This window comes from Rana temporaria, chromosome 5 (genome assembly GCF_905171775.1).
Source record: "Rana temporaria chromosome 5, aRanTem1.1, whole genome shotgun sequence".
Lineage (NCBI taxonomy): Eukaryota > Metazoa > Chordata > Amphibia > Anura > Ranidae > Rana > Rana temporaria.
In genome coordinates, this window is record NC_053493.1 from 73,829,469 (window position 1) to 73,850,333 (window position 20,865).

General features: G+C 43.7%; 1 protein-coding gene across 7 annotated transcripts in view; it reads right to left on the reverse strand.

The window, feature by feature from the left end:
• LOC120940093 (RNA-binding protein 33-like) overlaps nucleotides 1-20,865 on the reverse strand; it is an 85,829-nt gene that overhangs the window by 27,084 nt on the left and 37,880 nt on the right. For all 7 annotated transcript variants that reach the window (XR_005749388.1, XR_005749389.1, XM_040352711.1 and 4 more), the window contains exons 3-5: nucleotides 18,251-18,419; nucleotides 4,029-4,163; nucleotides 1,405-1,567 (exon numbers count right to left, since the gene is read on the reverse strand). Coding sequence is in view for 5 of the 7 variants with exons in the window: in XM_040352711.1 (XP_040208645.1) it covers nucleotides 1,405-1,567; nucleotides 4,029-4,163; nucleotides 18,251-18,419 (467 nt within the window). In the remaining 2 variants the exon portion in view is untranslated. The remainder of the gene's footprint in view (nucleotides 1-1,404; nucleotides 1,568-4,028; nucleotides 4,164-18,250; nucleotides 18,420-20,865) is intronic.

Below are 20,865 nucleotides of genomic sequence, written 5' to 3' on the forward strand. Positions count from 1 at the left end.
CACTATTTGATTCTCAAAAACCTGAAATGCTTACACTATTGCACTAGATCCGATCTCCCTCATTCACTCACAATAGCACATTTCCAGTATAACATGCAATTATCTAATTAACCAGTAATGTAAGCAGTCAGACTTTGCAAAATAACAAAGCCCAAAAAAACAGTGGGCTGGATTCAGGTAGGAATTGCGCCCTCTTACGGAGGCGCAGCGTACCGTTTTAACGCTGCGCCTCCGTAAATTACCTGCGATACGCTTCATTCATGAAGCAGTAGCTATGTAATTTGCGCGGGCGCTCCTTAAAACTGCCCGGCGTAAGGGCGCGTAATTTAAATGATCCCGTAGGGGGCGTGGATCATTTAAATTAGGCGCGTTCCCGCGCCGAACGTAGTGCGCATGCTCCGTCGGGAAACTTTCCCGACGTGCATTGCGGCAAATGACGTCGCAAGGACGTCATTTGCTTCAACGTGAACGTAAATGTCGTCCAGCGCCATTCACGATTCACTTACGCAAACAACGTAATTTTCAAACATCGCGACGCGGGAACGACGGGTATACTTAGCATTGGCTGCCCCTGCTAATAGCATGGGCAGCCTTACGCGGAACCCGACGAACCTAAACGACGTAAACTGCGTACGTAGGGCGCGCGTACGGTTGTGAATCGGCGTTAGTATGCAATTTGCACACTCTACGCTGACCACTACGGGAACGCCACCTAGCGGCCATCGTAAGAATGCAGCCTACGATACGACGGCATAAGAGCCTTATGCCAGTCATATCTTAGGCTGCAGTCGGCGTAACGAGCTTTCTGAATACAGAAAAGTCGTTACGCCGGCGCCCCTGGAGCAATGGGGCCTGTCGTGGATGACCCAAAGCTGAGCTGAGGGCCGGCACACGCTCGATGGCCGAACATGGGGGACTACAAGAGTCAAGACCCAGCCTGTCACACAGTCGGCAGTTGATAGAAGAATCTCAGGATCCAAAAATGCAGGAACAAAACAATAAAAGGCAAAAAAAAAATAAAAAAAATTGCAAAAAATCTCCAGAGTACAGCACTCTAGAGGGCCTGTCCTCTCCTGACATTAGGCAGAGAAAAAAAAAACTGAGGCTGCTAGAGCAGGGTGCGAGTTATACCCAGGGAACCACGCCCCCTGGGAGGAGCTGCACTGAAGAAAAGTTGTTAACACTTTAAGTGCTGTATTTCTGCCTAACTCTCCTGGAAGGAAGCAGATATAACCCTAAGGTCAAAGGCTGCTGTGTCCGTCCATGAACGGAAGAGAAAACAAAAAACACACACAAGGATCCTAATCAAGGACCCACTGCTGTTGACAATGAAAAAATATGCAGGGGGGGGGGGGCACACATGAAAAAAAACAAAAAACAAACAAAGGAAACAAAAGCATTTACCCAAAGTATCTGGAATGTTGCGCCTTTCACTGCGAAAATCTGATAGCCGGATAATGGTCCCTTTCTTTCGTTCTGTTTTGAAACGGATACGACCACCGCCTTCTTCATCCTCATCCGACTCCTCCTTTATGTCTGGGGGAAATTCTTGAGATTCAATGAAAGCCTATGAGGAAAAATATAAAAAAGAGGGATTCTGTTTGAAAACCGGGAAAATTAGGACTTTTGCAAAAAAAAAAAAAAAAAAAAAAAAAAAAATTTTTTATATTATTATATATATATATATATATATATATATATATATATATATATATATATATATATATATATATATATATATATAATCGTGTTTCCCCGAAAATAAGACGTACTCCAAAAATAAGCCGTAGCGGGATTTCGACGCAAGATCGAAATATAAGACATCCCCCCGAAAATAAGACGTAGCGATGGCGTGTCGAATCCCCAAAAATAAGACGTAGTGATGGCGTGTCGTATGCGTAGCGGCGCGGGCGGGAAAACAAGACGTGATAGGCGTACTGTACTGGTGCGGAGCTCAGGAGCTGTAAAGAAGTCGTGCAGCGCTTCTTATCTGCTCCACGGGATTTCCAAGTGACCGGAGAGGTGTCGGCAGCCCCATAAATACGGTAAGGTCGGCTCCCCCTGTCAGGTGAAGGTAAAAAGTCTCCTCAGTGAAGTGAGGACGCTCTGTACTCAGGGGAAGAAGTAAAGCTTCTCCCCAGCACTGACCAGCAACAGTCTCTCACCCCACACAAACACCAGGGGATAGTTGAATAAATATAGATTGTTGTACCATACTTGCCGGTAAAAGAAATAAGACATCCCCCGAAAATAAGCCATAGTGTGATTTCTGGAGGAAAAATAAATATAAGACGGTGTCTTATTTTCGGGGAAACACTGTTTCACGGCGTATTTATCGACGTATACGGCGTATTTATCGGCGTATACCGCGCCCGGTTTTCCCCTTAAAATAAGGGGAAAATCGTGGGTGCGCGTTATACGCCGATACCCACGCTCAGTTTGAATGCCTGCGCCGACATATACCGAATGCAGTACACTCAGCTACATTCGGCCAGGCTCGGCTTCGCTCGTGCTCACGCATAAACGTCACAGAGCGTGAGCACGAGCCTGGCCGAATGTAGCCGAGTGTACTGCACTCGGTATATGTCGGCGCAGGCATTCAAACTGAGCGCGGGAAGCGGCGATTCGACGGGGGGACAGCGCGGGAGAAGCCGGGAGGACACCGCCGCAGACGGACACCGGACCCGACGAGGCCGCGGATGGACGCCGCGCAAGACACCAAAACTGTACGTACTACATTTTCTTTTTACAGGAATTGTGGGTCCACATTAGGGGTGCGCGCTATACCCCGATAAATACGATATATAGCCCAGGCTACAACAAAAATCTGCTCCAGGTGAAAGCCTTGTGTCAATATAAATGTTTCACATTAAAAGAGAACACAAAATATACCCCGTTGATAAATGTACCAAAGTTTGGTGTATATGGTGCTCATAACCTGATCAACTCTCTACTTCAGGGTACCTTACCTTTCTATTGCCGTGACTATGGTTGTCCCGATACCACTTTTTTTTGTGTCCCCAAATGCAGCCATGTGTCCCCAAATGCAGCCATGTGTCCCCAAAGTGAAAGCCAAGCCCCCCCGCCGCTGCCGACATCTAGTTGATCAGCACAGGGAACATAACCGCTTTCATTTGAAAGGCAGTGTGTTCCCCGGCGTGCCTCGTCATGTATAGACACTCCCCCTTGCTCGGGCACTTTGATAGACAGATCGCCTGTCCAATCCTGGGACAGGTGATCTGTCTATCAAAGTGCCCGGACAAGAGGGAGGGGCTATACATGACGAGGCGCGGCGGGGAACACAGCTATTCTAATGAAAGCTGTTGTGTTGCCCGTGCTGATCAACTAGATGTCGGCAGCGGCGGGGGGCTTGGCTTTCACTTTGGGGACTAGGCTGCAGCAGGTCTCCTCTCCTCCATACCCGAGGACTGCTCTGCTCGCTCTCAGCCCCCTCTCGGCGGGGGGGGGGGCAAGTATCGGGGGAAGCATCGGGAGCATTTGCGCGAGTACAAGTACTCTCGCAAAAGCTCAGTATCGGTCCCAATACCGATACTAGTATCGGTATCGGTAAAATCCTAGCCGTGACCCCTTGATAAAATTTCCCAAGTTGTGGGAACCCCTAACAGTAAAATTATTTTGGTAGCGTGGGTTGTCAGCACCCAAGACAAGTAATTTACGCCTCGAACCCATGGACATTTAGCGCTCCCTGAGTCCCTTCCACTCCTACAGTATTAAAACCTCTTATTTTAGGATGTACCACTCTTTGTTCTCCTTTCTTTCATCGAAAAAATAAAATATTCAGAGAGACAAGTAGGTACATACATCACCTTCCAATACTGGCACAAAACTGAGACTTAGCTGAGCTTGGAGAGATAATGGACAGAGATTTCTGCCTTTTTCTCTTTTGGCCATGTCCATTTACCTGAAGGTAGCAAGAGTAGATACGTATATAAAATCCTCTGTGACCTGTCATGTATGCAAGAAATATTTCTAGTTACTTGTTTAAAATAGAAAGAAAAGTGCATTACTTCTTCAGTATTGTTGGCAGAACCTTGTTGTTCTTCCGCTTCGTCAGGTGCTTCTTCTGCTTCCTCCACCACATCTTCCACATACTGCTCATTACTCATTTTCTGCCTTTTGGATGCCTGCGAGACGTCTTCCTCCTTGGCAGACAAAGTAGAAAAACAATTGCAAGGAGAGTACAAAAAATTTACATTTTGCAGCTATAAAGCAGGTGGTATATTAGTCTGCTGCATAACACATCAATAAAGTATATCAGACTTAACAAAATGCTAGTTGCCTTATATCCATCTGAGACTTTGGTATTCCCTCCAACATATTTAATGGCAAAAATCAAAAGAAATTGACCCGTAAAATTCCATATCTTGGAGTAGAGCACAGGACAAAGGCTGGATATTTATAGACCCTAGGTTACAAGTTGCTACCTTTATGATTGGACACTGGCAATGGTTTAGGACAGGGTTGGACCTGCAAGTACCTTTGGGAATACTCTGGGTGACGAGGATAGGCCAAATGGCAGTGTGACAAAGTGCAAGTGTTTATCTTCTACTGTGAAGCACAGATTGTGCCTATAAGGTAGGCAAATGGGAATATGGAGGTAGGCATATTAAATGTCTACTGATGCCAAGTACTGTCATTCTCATCTTAGAGAGACAAAAACAGACCCTGCAGATTCCATGCAACGCTTGGGAACACAAAAATAGTTGATTACGTATTTAAAAATCTAGAATAGGACTAATGCACACCAATAGGTCTAGATACCATGAACAGGTTTGGATAGATTCCTTTGAACCTGCACTCCACAGGGACCGAACAGCTACTCCATGGAACAAGAGAAGGTCTAGGGTGAATTGTAAATCCGATTGCCTTTGGGCAGATTTTGGTTGGTTTGAGGGAAGAAAATGAAGCTTCTGCTGTGGAAGGAGAACCTTGACATCCTTCATATCTTCTCAAGTGCCTCACCAAACAACCTTGTCCAAAGGGTATATGTACAAGACATTTTTAGAGCGAACTTCAAGGGACCAGGCTTTCACAGCCATAAGATTCTGAGCATATGGTCGGAAAACCATTCTTGAAATTTGTGAAATGACAAGTTCTAGGAGGGCATCAACAAAGAAAAGCAAGGCTGAAAGCAATGCTTATAAAAGTGTTCTGCCAGAGTTTAGTTCTGAAAGACAGGATCCTGTTGATTGTACATCACCCTAGTGCTATTACCCATGGTTTGACAAATTACAATAATAGCTGGTTGCAGGGATGGACTTGCAAGAGTAAAGAGAATCTTTAAGAGCATCCCAAATTTCCTGCCTGCAGAATCCTTAACCACTTGCCGACGGCTGGCCGTCAAATGACGTCCTGGACTTTGTGGGGCTATAGCCAACTGATGGGTGCAGCTACAGGCATCATTCAGATATCGGCTTTTTCAGCCGGATATTCCCTACAACATAAGAACAATCATAGCGGCTGGTCAGCCGCTTGATCATTCTTACGGGTGGTGAGAGGGGACGTTGCCCCCCTCCCACTGCCCTCCGGTGCTTCTACCGACTCACCGATGCGATCAGTGAGTCGGAGAATGGATCCACTGGCCCTGGATGTTTACCATAGAGAGGGCCGGGCGCAATGTTATGATGTCATGTCCAGCCTCTGCATTTAACTGGTTGCCGACCAGCCGCCGCAGTTCTACGGCGGCAGGTCGGCTCCCCTGCGCAAGAGCCAGTAGCTCTACGTCGCCCCCGGCGGGCACGATCGCGATTGCTCGGTACAGAGCGAGGACCGGGAGCTGTGTGTGTAAACACACAGCTCCCGGTCCTGTCAGGCAGAGAAATGCTGATCTTCTGTTCATACAATGTATGAACAGAAGATCAGTGATTTCCCTCAGTCTGTCCACCCCCCCATACAGTTCGAACACACCCAGGAACATACTTAACCCCTTCCCCGCCCCCTAGTGTTAACCCCTTCACTGCCAGTGGCATTTTTATAGTAATCCAATGCATTTTTATAGCACTGAACGCTATAAAAATGCCAATGGTCCCAAAAATGTGTCAAAAGTGTCCGCCATAATGTCGCAGTACCGGAAAAAAAAAAAAACGCTGATCGCCGCAATTACTAGTAAAAATAAATAAATAAATAAAAATGCCATAAGAACTACCCCCTATTTTGTAAACGCTATTACTTTTGCACAAACCAATCAAACGCTTATTGCGAAAAAAAAATTACGAAAAATATGTAGAATACGTATCGGCCTAAACGGAGGAGGACAAATTTTTTTTTTTTATATATTTTTTGGGGATATTTATTATAGCAAAAAATATTATTTTTTTTCTCCATGCTGCACCTTGAGGAATCCACACGGGGAGCCGCTGCCGCCGCCGCACCGGGCGTCCTGCTGCTTGCCAGAGAAGAGAGAGGAGGCGATCGGGGGGGATCTGTATGGACTGAGCACGTAGGGGGGATTTTCACTAGACACTCAGCCCGCCGATCAATGACACTAAAGGGATCTGATGATTGGGATAGTTCAGGTCACAGTAGGGATCTGGTGACACCACTTTCGTACATGTCGGATTTCCAAACACTGTATTTAAGCACATAAGCTCCGTTTTGTGTTGAGAAGAACTGTGAAATCAAAAACTCTGGTGGGTGTAACAAGATTTGTCTTTTTTTTGCTGATCTGAAAATGATCCGATCCGTGACTCCTGATCCGAGGATCGATCCGATCCGTGAGTTTTTTGATCCGTTGCACCCCTAATTTGTGGGGAAAAAAAGGACGCCAATTTTGTTTGGGAGCCACCTCGCACGACCGCGCAATTGTCAGTTAAAGCGACGCAGTGCCGAATCGCAAGTGCTCTGGTCTTTGGGCAGCAATATGGTCCAGGGGTTAAGTGGTTAAACAAACGGCGCCACATCGTCTGGGAGGCAGAGATAAAAAAAAAAAAAAAAAAAAAATTTCAGCTTCCCAGCCTAGAGGTGAGATATGGGGTCTTATTGACCCCAAAGGAGGACCGATAATGCCATATTCCTATTTCAAAGGATGTTTACATTCCTTGTAATAGGAATAAAAGGTGATCAAATTTTTAATGTATTTTTTAAAAAAGTGTCAAACTAAAAATGTTAAAGTAAAATTAACAATAAGCTTTTTTTTTATTTGTTATTTTTTAAAGTGCCCCTGTGCTTGCACGCAAAAGCTAACGCATACGCAAGTCCCGCCCACATATAAAAATGGTGTTTAAACAACACATGGCGTTGCAGCGAACGTTGGAACGAGAAAAATAATTCCAGCCCTAGACCTTCTCTAACTCAAAACATGTAAGCAGTAAAATGTTTTTTAACCACTTCAGATCCGCTCTGTGGACGTATTTTGTCTATAGCGCGGATCTGAAGTGTCAAGTGGACGTCCTGTACTTACCTGCTCCTGCGGGTCCCCTCGAGCGCGAATCGCGGGTAAAAACTGTGTTGGCCGTGTCCATCGGACACAGCCAATCACAGATCGTGCTGAATGGCCAATCACAGCGGCCATTCAGCACTCGATCTAGCCGTCCAATGAGAGATGATCTCAAATGTAAACAAATGAGATCATCTCTCATCGCCGGCTTTCTCTCCTCACACACAGACCGCGTGTGAGGAGAGAATCAAAAGTGAGTGACAAAACAGATACAGTTCGTTACAGTGAGCGAAAAACACGTGATTACAGTGCCAACAGCCCCTGCCAGTGCCCCCTTTGCCAGTGCAATCACCCAGTGCCACCTACCTGCCACCTGCCCCTGCCATCAGTGCCACCTGCCCCTGCCATCAGTGCCACCTGCCCCTGCCATCAGTGCCACCTGCCCCTGCCACCTGCTTGTGCCATCTGCCATCAGTGCCACCTGCCAGTGCCATCTGCCCGTGCCATTTGCCGTCAGTGTCATCAACAACAATGGCTAAACGGTCATTTTCACTCGAGGAGGCGTATGAAATTATTGCGGCCGATGGGAGCAACGGGGAGCTCCCCCATTCGGATTCCTCCGCAAATTCAGACGCCGAATCTGACGTTGACTACGAGCCGGTAGTCAGCAGTGGAACGGAGGAGGGGGGAAGAAGGAGGGGGGAAGAATGATGATGATGATGATGAATAATGATGATGATGAATGATGATGAATGATGATGAATAATGATGATGATGATTGATGATGAATAATGATGAATAATGATGATGATGAATGATGATGAATGATGATGATGAATGATGATGAATGATGATGATGAATGATGATGATGAATGATGATGAATGATGAAGAGGAGGAGGGTCCGCCCGTCAGACGAAGGCGTATTGCTGAGGAGGCAGTGCCATCCACCAGCACCGTGGTGCCATCCACCAGCACCCGTGTTTCATCCACCAGAACCGCAACACCTCGTCAAGCAAGGTCACGTACCAGTAGGTCCCATGCCAGCCTTCCCTATTCCCTTCAGTACCCCTTGTGGCTTCCTCCTAATTCAGGAGAAGCCAACATTCCCCCTTTCACGGCCCAGCCAGGAGTCCAAGTGGACACAGAAAATTTTGCCCCGATCGATTTTTTCCATCTAATTTTTACAGACGACATGCTTGCCTCAATTGTTTCCCAGTCCAATCTCTATGCCGAACAATTTATTTCCAGTCACCCCACGTCCTATTATGCCCGTCCCTTCCAATGGAGACCCGTAACAGTGGAGGAATTCAAAACATTTTTGGGCCTTGTATTTTGTATGGGACTTAACCACAAAAACGAAATACGTTCATATTGGTCAAAACGCCCCATCTATCACATGCCCGTCAGGCTCGGCATAAAGCAATTTATTCCCTCCAAAAGGGCCCGCTATGGGGTGAAACTCTACAAATTATGTGACCGTGCCACCGGATATACGTATGCCTTCAACGTATATGAAGGAAAGGACAGCCAGCTACACCCCCCTAATTGTCCAGACTACATTGGGACGAGCGGGAAAATTGTTTGGCAACTCCTAAACCCACTAATGGAGAAAGGATACCATCTGTATGTGGACAATTTTTATTCAAGTTTGCCCCTGTTCCGAAACCTCTATAGAAAAAAGACACCCGCATGCGGCACCGTATGGTCGAACCGGAAGGGCTTTCCTCAAAGCCTTGTCACCAAAAAATTTAAAAAAGGGGAGACGGCGAGTGTACGCAATGAGGAAGTTCTGGCCGTGAAATGGAGGTACAAAAGGGATGTGTACGTTCTTTCTACCATCCACAAAAACACATTTGTTACCATCAGGAGGAGGAATGGGCAAATCCGGAAACCGAAATGTATTCAAGATTACAATAAGTTCATGGGGGGCGTCGACTTGAACGACCAGATGCTGGAACCGTGTAAAAAAAATTATACCAACAGTATAAATAACACCGCGCTACTTAAAAACATATATATGGCCGCCAACACAACAGAAATAGATCAATTCTGTAAAAACATACAACAAAACAACAAAGTGTAGCGCTAAATATATGTGAAAAAGGGAATGTAGAATTAAACCCTGTGAGGAATAATCAAAGTGATGATATAATAAAATAAAATCGTGAGTCCATAAAAAAGAGCTAGAACTTATGAGTGCAGTCTCTAATGTAAAAAAGTCCCAACAGTTGGTGAATCAATCAGCAGTGAAGTGATTTGTCATCATGCACATAAAGTGACAATCCGAAGTGTGTCCACCACCAGGAATGATTGGAGGCTTACCGGATTAAATGGACCCAAATAGGTTTACACCTAATGGATCATAAAAGCTCAAAATTGATGGTATCCAACTTCCAGAGGTGTCTTTAAATGGTATGCAGGAGAGAGAGAGATCCGATGCGATAAAGTGGACGTACCAGGAGAAGGATATTCCCAATATCAGCTTATGATGTGTATTGATTTAGACCCAATAGGATCAATAGCACTGTGCTTCCTCTCACTGCTATTTGATGTACAGCCGAAGTAAGGGTGATGACGACACACAACACCCCCAGGGATCTTTGATTTTCCTCCATGTTGTTCAGATTCCTTTTCCTTGAGCTGAGATTTTGAACCTCCTATTGGGTCTAAATCAATACACATCATAAGCTGATATTGGGAATATCCTTCTCCTGGTACGTCCAATTTATCGCATCGGATCTCTCTCTCCTGCATACCATTTAAAGACACCTCTGGAAGTTGGATACCATCAATTTTGAGCTTTTATGATCCATTAGGTGTAAACCTATTTGGGTCCATTTAATCCGGTAAGCCTCCAATCATTCCTGGTGGTGGACACACTTCGGATTGTCACTTTATGTGCATGATGACAAATCACTTCACTGCTGATTGATTCACCAACTGTTGGGACTTTTTTACATTAGAGACTGCACTCATAAGTTCTAGCTCTTTTTTATGGACTCACGATTTTATTTTATTATATCATCACTTTGATTATTCCTCACAGGGTTTAATTCTACATTCCCTTTTGCACGTATATTTAGTAGGGCTGCGCATCTTCACTCGTCTCACGATTCGATGCGATTATCAAGTCCACGATTCGATTCGATTCGATTCGGCGATGCATCACGATGCATCACGATTACCGACGAGCTCTCACTTCCGCTTGGGCCGCCTAGGTGGCCCTTCCTCCCCGCAATCTTCTGAGACACATCACAGGTTCCAGAAGATTGCCCAGCTATGCAGGACAGCGCAGTGAGACATGTACACCTGGCTGTGAAGCTGCAAGCTGTCACAGCCGGATGCCCACAGAAGTATTGCCAGCGCCGTGGACAGAATGGAGTGTTCGGGTGGCAACATCGCTGGATTGTGGGACAGGTGAGTGTCTTTTTATTAAAAGTCAGAAGATACTTTTTTTTGTAGCTGCTGACTTTTAATATGTTTTTTTTTACTGAACTCTGCTTTTAAATAAAAATAACCTCACTCCCTTAAAGTGGAGTTCCACCCAAAAGTGGAACTTCTCCTTTAAGCACTCCTCCTTTTTGGGGGGGGGGGGGTCCTCTTTTTAGTGGGACTTCCTGTCCTGGCTGCCTAGGTGACTCCTGTCGCCCTAGGTGGCCCCTCCATGCCAGCGATCTTCTGGGACACAGGTCCCAGAAGTTTGGCTGGCCAATGGCAGATCACAGTGCGCGCCTGGCCATGAAGCCGAAAGCTATCATGGCCGGGTGCCCACAGTAGATATGATGGCATTGAGGAGAGGAGCGGGAAAAGGTATGGGGCTCTGTGCGGTCGCATCGCTGGACCGTGGGACAAGTAAGTGTCGGTTTAATAAAAGTCACCAGCTACACTTTTGGTAGCTGCTGACTTTTACTAAACTAAAAAGCGGTGGAACTCCACTATAAAAAGTGATTAGTGCACATCAGGGTACAGGAATATACAAATGTGGCTGCTGGGAGGTCTGGAGGGATTATAATTCACAGCAAGTTCCCTGTACTGTCTGTGTTGAAATTTGAATGTGAAAAAAAGGGGAGGTACAGCGCAAAAAACTAATGTAAAAATTGAAAACCTGCACATGAGGCGCAGGTTGATATGTTAGTGGTAATGAATTGATGACACTAGAAAAAACAAATATATATAATCAATGGTTATTGGATGTAACATATGAAGGATAAACCCAATAATTATGACATATAGCTGGGAAATCTTCAGATAGTGCAAGAAAAAATTCTCTCAACAATACGTAACAAAAGATGAAATCAATCAAAGAAATCCAAATAAATATGGTGACGTATGAGTGGGTGAAAAAAATCCACAAATAATGATCAAGTGAAAAGCTGTTGAATTATGTTGCCAGTATATAATCAATGGTATAATCATATATATAATCAATAGTTATTGGATGTAACATATGAAAGATAAACCCATAATTCAACAGCTTTTCACTTGATCATTATTTGTGGATTTTTTTCACCCACTCATACGTCACCATATTTATTTGGATTTCTTTGGTTGATTTTCATCTTTTGGCACGTATTGTTGAGAGAATTTTTTCTTGCACTATCTGAAGATTTCCCAGCTATATGTCATAATTATTGGGTTTATCCTTCATATGTTACATCCAATAACCATTGATTATATATATTTGTTTTTTCTAGTGTCATCAATTCATTACCACTAACATATCAACCTGCGCCTCATGTGCAGGTTTTCAATTTTTACATTAGTTTTTTGCGCTGTACCTCCCCTTTTTTTCCACTTAGCTTTAAATTTGTATCTATAATTTTTGGTACCTGGCAGCACTTTTTCTGTATTCTGCGCAGTGTTTTTTTCTACTAGAAAAAGTTTTTCCTGTGTTGAAATTTCCCTGGCTTCCCAAGTTCGCACATTCCAGCACACTAGGAGTTAACACAATGGAATGTGCGAACTTAGGACACCAGAGAAATGTCAACATAGAGCACATGGAGGAGGAGAAAGAATACTGCTGTAATTAAGAATCCCCTATTTGCAATACATGCCGTTCTAAACCATTTAATGGCCACTTCTGCATGTGCTGTTTTAAATATATACAGTCAGCTTCTCATACCTTCGTTTCTGTGTGTATGCTGCTCTCTATATTTCCGCACATGTGACTGTCCTGTCCGGCCCGCCTCTCACCACTCGTTCTCCTCTTTCCCGACTTCAGTGGGAGTTCTCAGCCCCGCCCACCGACTGTACTATAGCTATCAGATGAGAAGAGAGGCGGGCGGGGCTGAGACGTAGGAGGTGAGAGGCGGGCCAGAGCTAACATGAGAGGATTCCGGAATATACAGACAGCAATATAAGTATGAAACACTGTGTATTTTAAAAAGTACATGCAGCAGTGGCCATATAGTGTATTATAGCGGCATTTAATGCAAAATGGGTATTTTATTAGACGCGCTCGGAGCGATCTCCCGGGAGGGGCGGGGCAAGTCGGGATGACGTCACCCGACATCGATTATTGGGGCCACATGCATCGATGCCGAATCGGGGGCCCCCGAATCGCGATGCATCGATTATATTCAACACCCCTAATATTTAGCGCTACACTTTGTTGTTTTGTTAGATGCTGGAACCGTACCTTTCCACGAGAAGATCTTACCAGTGGTACAAGAAAGTTTCTATTTACCTATTCAATTTGGCCATGTATAATACTTATGTAATTTATCGGAAATCCACTCCAAGACCCAAATCCTACCTTTATTACCAGGAGGAAGTCACCACTGCCCTTTTATACCCCAGCAACCCACCAGCAAACATTCGTTCCGATGTGGTTAGCCGTCTTTACGAGCGCCACTTCCCAGATAGAGTCCCTCCCAGACCAACAGGCCAAAAACGTCAAAAGAAATGCCGGGTGTGCTCCAAAGGAGGAGTGAGAAGAGACACCACTTATTATTGTGCCCAATGCCCTTCCCAACCAGGCCTCTGCGTAGTTGACTGTTTCCGCATTTACCATTCCTCACTAAATTATTAGTCCCTTCCTGCCATTTACCTTCACACCCCTTATACTTCTGCTTATGACCCTGGCTTGTTATTTGACCACGCTTATGCCTACCGATTCTGTTTATACCTCTGCCTGATCTGGAACTGACCTTGGACTGTTTGACCATTCTTTTTGCCTGCCTCTTGAACTGATCTTTTACCCTGCCAGTGGACTAGTGGGATTCATAGCACAGGGGTCTCACATGTGAGGGGCTCCAGAATTGTTTTTCTGGATGAAGAAAACGATTGTTTGTTTTCTCATTCTAGATTAGGGTCTGGTTGCCCGGAGGCTTCAAAGAGATTTGGGTGGGAGAAGCCTCTACCCCTGTCCCCATTCTGTCCTGAACGAGGCCCTACTTCTGCCTGTAGGACCTATGCCATCATGCATGTGGTGACTATGGACAATATCCCTGCCTGTTGCCTGGACAATTGCATTTTCTTTTGCTGACCAAGTCCCTGCCTGCTGCCTGGACCAGTGCTATCGTCCCGTGGACAACTGCGCTACTAAAACCACAGGTACATTTTTTGTTTACCCTTTGCTTAGCATAATGTATTTTGGGGTGTAATTCTTGTCATGTGCATGCTGTGTCCCTAGAACACCTGTTGGTGTTCCTTGCATGTTGGGCCTCTGTATGTGGTCAGGCTGTGAAAAAGTCCCACACATGTGGTATCGCCATACTCAGGAGGAGTAGCAGAATGTATTTTGGGGTGTAATTGTTGCTATGTACAGGCTATGTGTTGGCAATATCTTATAAATGGACAACTTTGCATAAAAAAATTGCGTTTTCATTTTTTTTTCCACATTTTCCAAAAACGTTTGGAAAAAAATGAATCGTTCAAAAGACTCATTATGCCTCATAGATTATACGTTGGGGTGTTAGCTTTCCAAAATGGGGTCACTTTGTGGGCATTTCCATTGTCCAGGTGCTCCAGGGCCTTCAAAATTGTAATAGGTAGTCAACAAGTTAGATGTGTAATTTATGCTCCTAGAACACCTGATGGTGCTCCCTGCATATTGGGGCTCTATGTGGCCAGGCTGTGAAAAAGTCCCACATATGTGGTATCGCCATACTCAGGAGGAGTAGCAGAATGTATTTTCGGGTGTCATTTGTGGTATACACATGCCATGTGAGAGAAATAACCTATTACAATGACAATTTTGTGAGGGGAAAAAAAAAATAAAAAAAAATATTCATTTTGCAAAGAATTGTGGGAAAAAATTACAACATCAAAAACCTCATCATGCATCTTACTAAATACCTTGGAATGTCTACTTTCTAAAAAGGGGTCATTTGGGGGGTATTTGCACTTTCCTGGCATGTTCAGGGCCCCAAGAAATGAGATAGGCACCGGTACAACAGGTGTGATAATTTTTTTATGATTTGCACCATAGCTTGTAGACTCTCTAACTTTCACAAAGCGCAAATAATATCCACTAATTTGGGTTATTTTTTACCAAAGACATGTAGCAGTATAAATTGTGGCCAAAATTTATGAAGAAAAATATTTTGCTACATTTTATCGCATAAACTAAGAAAAAAAATTTTTTTCAAAAAATTTCGCCTTTTTTCATTTATAGCGCAAAAAATAAAAAGTCCAGAGGTGATCAAATACCACCAAAAGAAAGCTCTGTTTGTATGAAAAAAAGGACAAAAAATTCATTTGGATACAATGTTGTATGACTGAGTAATTAACATTCAAAGTGTGAGAGCGCTGAAAGCTGAAAATTGCTCCGGGAACGAAGGTGGTTTAAGTGCCCAGTAAGCAAGTGGTTAAAGTGCCGTCTATGGGGATTTTGAAGTACTAAACTTTGACGCCATTCCACGAGCGTATGGAACTTCATCTTTCACATTATGCAAAGAAATTGGGATAACTTTACTGTTTTTTTTTGGTGGGTAAAAAATGCAAATCGCTGAAAAAAAAAAGAAATAAATCACACTACATGCTTTTCTGCAGCTTCTCCATTAAAGTCTAATAAACCAAAAAAAAAAGTTTTACATTTAAAAAAAGTCCTTGACCCTTTCCAAAAATGCAGCAGAAAAAACAAAAACCATGAACGTGCCCCATAGGAAGTGGGATGTTAAATGAACTAATGCATTTCTGAAAAAAAACACACATTAGGCATGAACAAGGCCTAACGGAAGTAGTTTCACTTCTTACTCGGAAGGATGAAGAAGAAGCCTGGTGCTTTTTGGCTCTGGAAAGGCATGACTGTACTAAAGCCATTAGTCATCTTAGAAATACTGATTTTATTTGATAGGCAACTGGTTGCATTCCTGAGATGGAGCTAGAATCAGATGCAGTGACTAGTGTTAAAAAACAGGTCCCCCTGTGCTGCAAACTAAAGCAAGATTACTCTAAGGCCCCTTTCACACTTGTGCGACTTGTCCTGCGACTTGGGACTGCAAAGTCTCATGACAAGTTGTACCCCATGATTTCCAATGAGTAGCGTTCATATCTGTGTGACTTCAAAGCAGAACCTGCACTACTTTGGTCCGACTTTGATACGACTTGAGATCCACAGACCTCAAGATTACACAGGCATTGCTTCAAGGCGTGGCAAAGCCAGACGACTTTCAGGTCGTACAAGTGTGAAAAGGTTCTTTGCGGCTATATTTAACTGAGCTTTTGTCACAATTGCCTTGAACCTGGTTTCTGCCATTGCCATCCATGAGGGTATTTCCCTATGGGGTTCTCACAGAATAGGGTGCATAAATGGGACAATCGTGTTCAAGGAGGATATACAGAAACCTAGGTGTCAATTGTCCTGTAGCGTGGCAAAAGGGCAGGTGGAAATTATCAAGCAAAAAAGACAAGGTCATACGGACTGGGGTAGTGTTATAAGGGAACGTTCAAAGGCTTTGCTAGTGTCCAATCACCTGAAGGTAGCCGCCTATTAGCCATGGGATACAAATATCTAATATGTGTTCGTACTCTCAACTTTACCTTTTATACAATAGCCAGGTCTCTTGGCCATTTTAAACTTGATTAAAGTTAACCAGCTTCATTTGCTACCATTATACATTATTCTGGCTTAAAAAGTTTTTTTGTATTAGCATTAAAGTAGAACTATAAGCACAATGATTATTTTCTTTGGATAGATTAAGAGAGGGTTATAACCCAACAGTTTTTTTTGCCATCTTTGTCCCATAGGATAGATATATCACCACTTCCTGCCCCATAGCCACAACAGGAAGTGAGCAGAAATCCCTTCAAATAAAGGGAATCCCTAGGAACCCCACCAAGTCTCCAGAACTAGTGTCCTCATTGGTCGGGAGTTGGTTGGCTGCTGTTTTTTTAGACAGACTGACGTACCGCCCGTTTTCTAACCGCCTGTTGTCTCCCCACATTCGGCTTGTGTGTACGGGGTTTAAAAGGTGAAAGTAATATTTAGGCTAGGTTCACACTGCAGCATGCTCCAGTTTACAGCAGGAGTCTGGTGCATCCCCATTCACCGCTTCAGATCCGATTTCAGGGTGGATTTTTGGCTGAAAAGGACCAAAAGATGCACAGAACTCCTGTGCAATTTGCACCGGAGCCGCTGCGGAGATGTGTGAACCGGCTCCATAGAGAGACGGCCACAATCTCCCGCTATGCGAATTGGATGCGGAGAAATCTGCATCCAATTAACAATAGTGTGAACCCAGGCTAAAACGGACATTAGGAACAAGGGGGCATGACCTCAAAGTAGTAGGGGAAGTTCAAGGGTATTCTTTTACTATAAAAGAAAATAGATGTTTGGAAACGACTTCCAACAGAGAACAGAAAACCCAGGAAATTGGAAAAGGAAAAAAAAAAAAAAAAGGAGGCAAATCTAATGGACCACTTGGTCTTCATTAATTTCTCATAGTTCTATGATTCCACTTAACACACATATAGAGAATATATTTATTAAATACACACACACACACACACACACATAGTATCAAACAAAAGTGATTACACCCCTTACATTTTGTATAGCTAGTTGGGCCCAATTTGGACATTTTCACTTAGGGGTGTACTCATTTTTGTTGCCAGCGGTTTAGACATTAATGGCTGTGTGTTGAGTTATTTTGAGGGGACAGCAAATTTACACTGTTATACAAGCTGTACACTCACTACTTTACATTGTAGCAAAGTGTCATTTCTTCAGTGTTGTCACATCAAAAGATATAATAAAGGGTTATATACACACACAAACATATACACACACACACACACACACACACGCGCATCACAATTATGAATTTAGATTTCGTTACATGTTTTATGTCTGCATTTCAGTTCAAATTTAAGTAAAGGTATTCTATATTTAAGTGATCCCTTTTATTAATCTATTATCTCTGCAGGCAAACACTGTCCCTTCAATCTCTTCATTCAGACTTGGACAGCTATTAGTTACAAAGATGACTGGCGAAAGCAATCAATCATTCCTTTAGCGCAAGCATCTTAAAGATGTCTTTAGGAAGTCAATAATCTTTTAGCTTTAGATGACTTTATCAGATCTTGCTCAAAAGCATGGATAATAGCTTTTGCATTAAACAGTATGAACAATTGCCAGCGGACCCAAGACACAAAGCAGTTTCTAGCCACGAGGATACAATCCTCAAGGTCATGATTCTGTTTTACCATCGATCATGACAAAAGAGTGTTACTTGCCAACAAACAAGCTGTCAACACAAAGTTTGTCACAATCTAGATAAAGAAACTGGCAGACACTGATAATAGGTCTAATTTTAATCTCTCCTCCAGAAGGAGAATAGATTTCAAACCATTCTTAAACTCCAGGCAGATGAAGCAACACAATCAGCAGATAGAAAGGACAACTTACTTGAAATTCATCCAGGGGCTCAGTGATCTCAAGGTCTGAAACGTAATCAATGGTGTCGTCATCCTGATATTCTATCTGCTCATCAGGTACTTTAGAATTGTCTTCATAGGACCCCACAAAGTCTTCTGCACCAGCTTCCATGTCTTGGCTAACAGTGACTCCCTGGGTACTATAAACAAAAAAAAAGGGAAGGCAATGTAAAAATCTCTGGAGAATGCAACATGGAAAGTTATTGTTTATATGTAAAATCTTTTTCTTAAAGCGGGGGTTCACCCAAAAATAAATTTTTGACATTACATTCAGCCGAGTTGTCCTAATGACAATCGGCTGTTTTTCTCCCCCCGTACATACCGTATTTTCAACGCCGCTTCCGGGTATGTCTTCTGCGGGACTGGGCGTTCCTAATTGATTGACAGGCTTCCGACTGTCGCATACAGCGCGCCACGAGTTGCCGAAAGAAGCCGAACGTCGGTGCGGCTCTATACGGCGCCTGCGCACCGACTTTCGGCTTCTTTCGGCAACTCGTGACACGCAGTATGCGACGGTCGGAAGCCTGTCAATCACTTAGGAACGCCCAGTCCCGCAGAAGACATACCCAGAAGCGGCGGTGAAAATACGTTATGTACGAAAAAAATAAAAAAAAACAGCCGATTGTCATTAGGACAACTCGGCTAAATGTAATGTTAAAATTTTTTTTTTTGGGTGAACATCCGCTTTAAGCAGCCCATACACTGAGCGAATTTATTTCCTGCAAATCCAGCAGGCTGGTTGTACACAAGTTAAAACAAACAACTTGGTACATTCAGCCTGTCCATACATGATTCGAATGTCAGGTGGTTTAACAGGAACAGTCTATGGCTAGCCTTAGAGTACACCACACAATGCACCTCATATTCCTGACTACCTCGTCTTTACTGCTACCTTCAGGCGAATGAACACTGGGCAAAAGAAATTTTTTTTTTTTTAGGAAATCCCTTACCCAGGAATAACCCCCTCCCAGCTGTGCCAAGCAAGCTCCAATTTGGTAGCAAGCAGTGAGGAACAGGCAAAGTGGGGAGTGTCCTGTGATGTACTCCAAGAAAAGGATTTTACAGGTAAACCAAAAATCTCAATTACTTAAATCGTACATCACAGGGAACTTTGTTTTAATGACTACTTAAGCTGTCCCAAAGCACATGGAGGGGTAGGCAACAACTTGGCCAACATGCCAAAAACAGAAAAGGGAAACCCCACTCAAAGCCACCTGCAAGACATTTCGCCTAGAACTGGTGTCCATAGGAGGTGTGAACACCTACCTGGTAGAACTTCATAAACATGAATTGCAGCCTGGAAAACCTAAAAACAAATACTTGATGGTAAAATCACTCAGGAAGCACTGACATTCATGGTGTAATGGAGCCTGATCCTTAATACCTGAGAAATAATGATAAAACCGCCTAGTAACCGAAGATCGAAAGAGAACCAAGGTCTAAATACCACGTTATCCTGATTATGAACCAGGAAAGTGTAACCAGCTCTGACATCCTGCAAGCCAAAGTAATGGTAACAATAATAAAAAAAAAATAAAAAAATAAAAAACCAACACCTTCCAGGTTAGGGAAGACTAGGGAATCTCCTGAAGAACCTAAAAAAATCCACCGAAAACAAAAGGGGCCCCCTGTAACAAGCGAAACAATCTGTGTGACACCCTGTACAAAGGCTTTTATCAAAGAATGAGAACCATTAGGTTTTTAAAACAGAATGACCACCTTCCCCTTGATATTTAAGCCAGAGACATTTCCCCACCAAGGCAAAAATGCCCTCCATGACATACTGTTGGATTTGAAACTTACAAGCATCACACCGAAGAAAGCCTTCCATGAACAATGGACACCCTTTCCGATGATCGGCTGTCTTGTCTTCAAAAGGAGGGATTACAAACTCAAAACATTCCTATTCCTATGCCATAGGACTGGGGTTTCAACAGCCATGCATTCAAAGCATGCGACTCAAACAGGATGTAAAATTAGACTTTGTAATAGCAAATCTGGAAAAGCCCACGGTTCGTCTACCAATAGGTTCCAAATATCCGCATAAAAAGAAAAGCATTGGACGCACCACCAGTGTAGATTGCTGGATGAGAATCAAACTAAATATAAAAATTGCACTCACATTTATTAGGAAATTAAAAAGCATAAAAGGCATCCACGTGGAGAAACTAAAGCGATCGGCAGAGCTAGGCTTGGAAGCGGCTGGCAGGTGAATGTTGATCAGGCTGTGGAGGCACCACTGATGGCAGCGGATCAGTCCCGAGGCAGTCGAGGTTAGCAGCGGTGAGCTGGAGCAGTGTGGAGGGCAACACTGTAAGCCGGTGCAGAGGCAGAGATGATCCAGAGGATAACTTGGAGTGTGGTTACACGTTTCGGGGCAACAATGACCACCCCTTTGTTAAACCATGCAAGAGGATTGGATGGAGTGCTCATAAGCAAAAAGGGTGGGGGGGCTGGGAATTATGCAAGACAGTTTGCCAGATCAGGAGAACTGTTGTCAAACAGAATCAGAAAGCCACTTGGTTTTAAGTGTCCCACATACTCGGCATAACATATGAAATTGTAAATTGACAAACATTATGTACA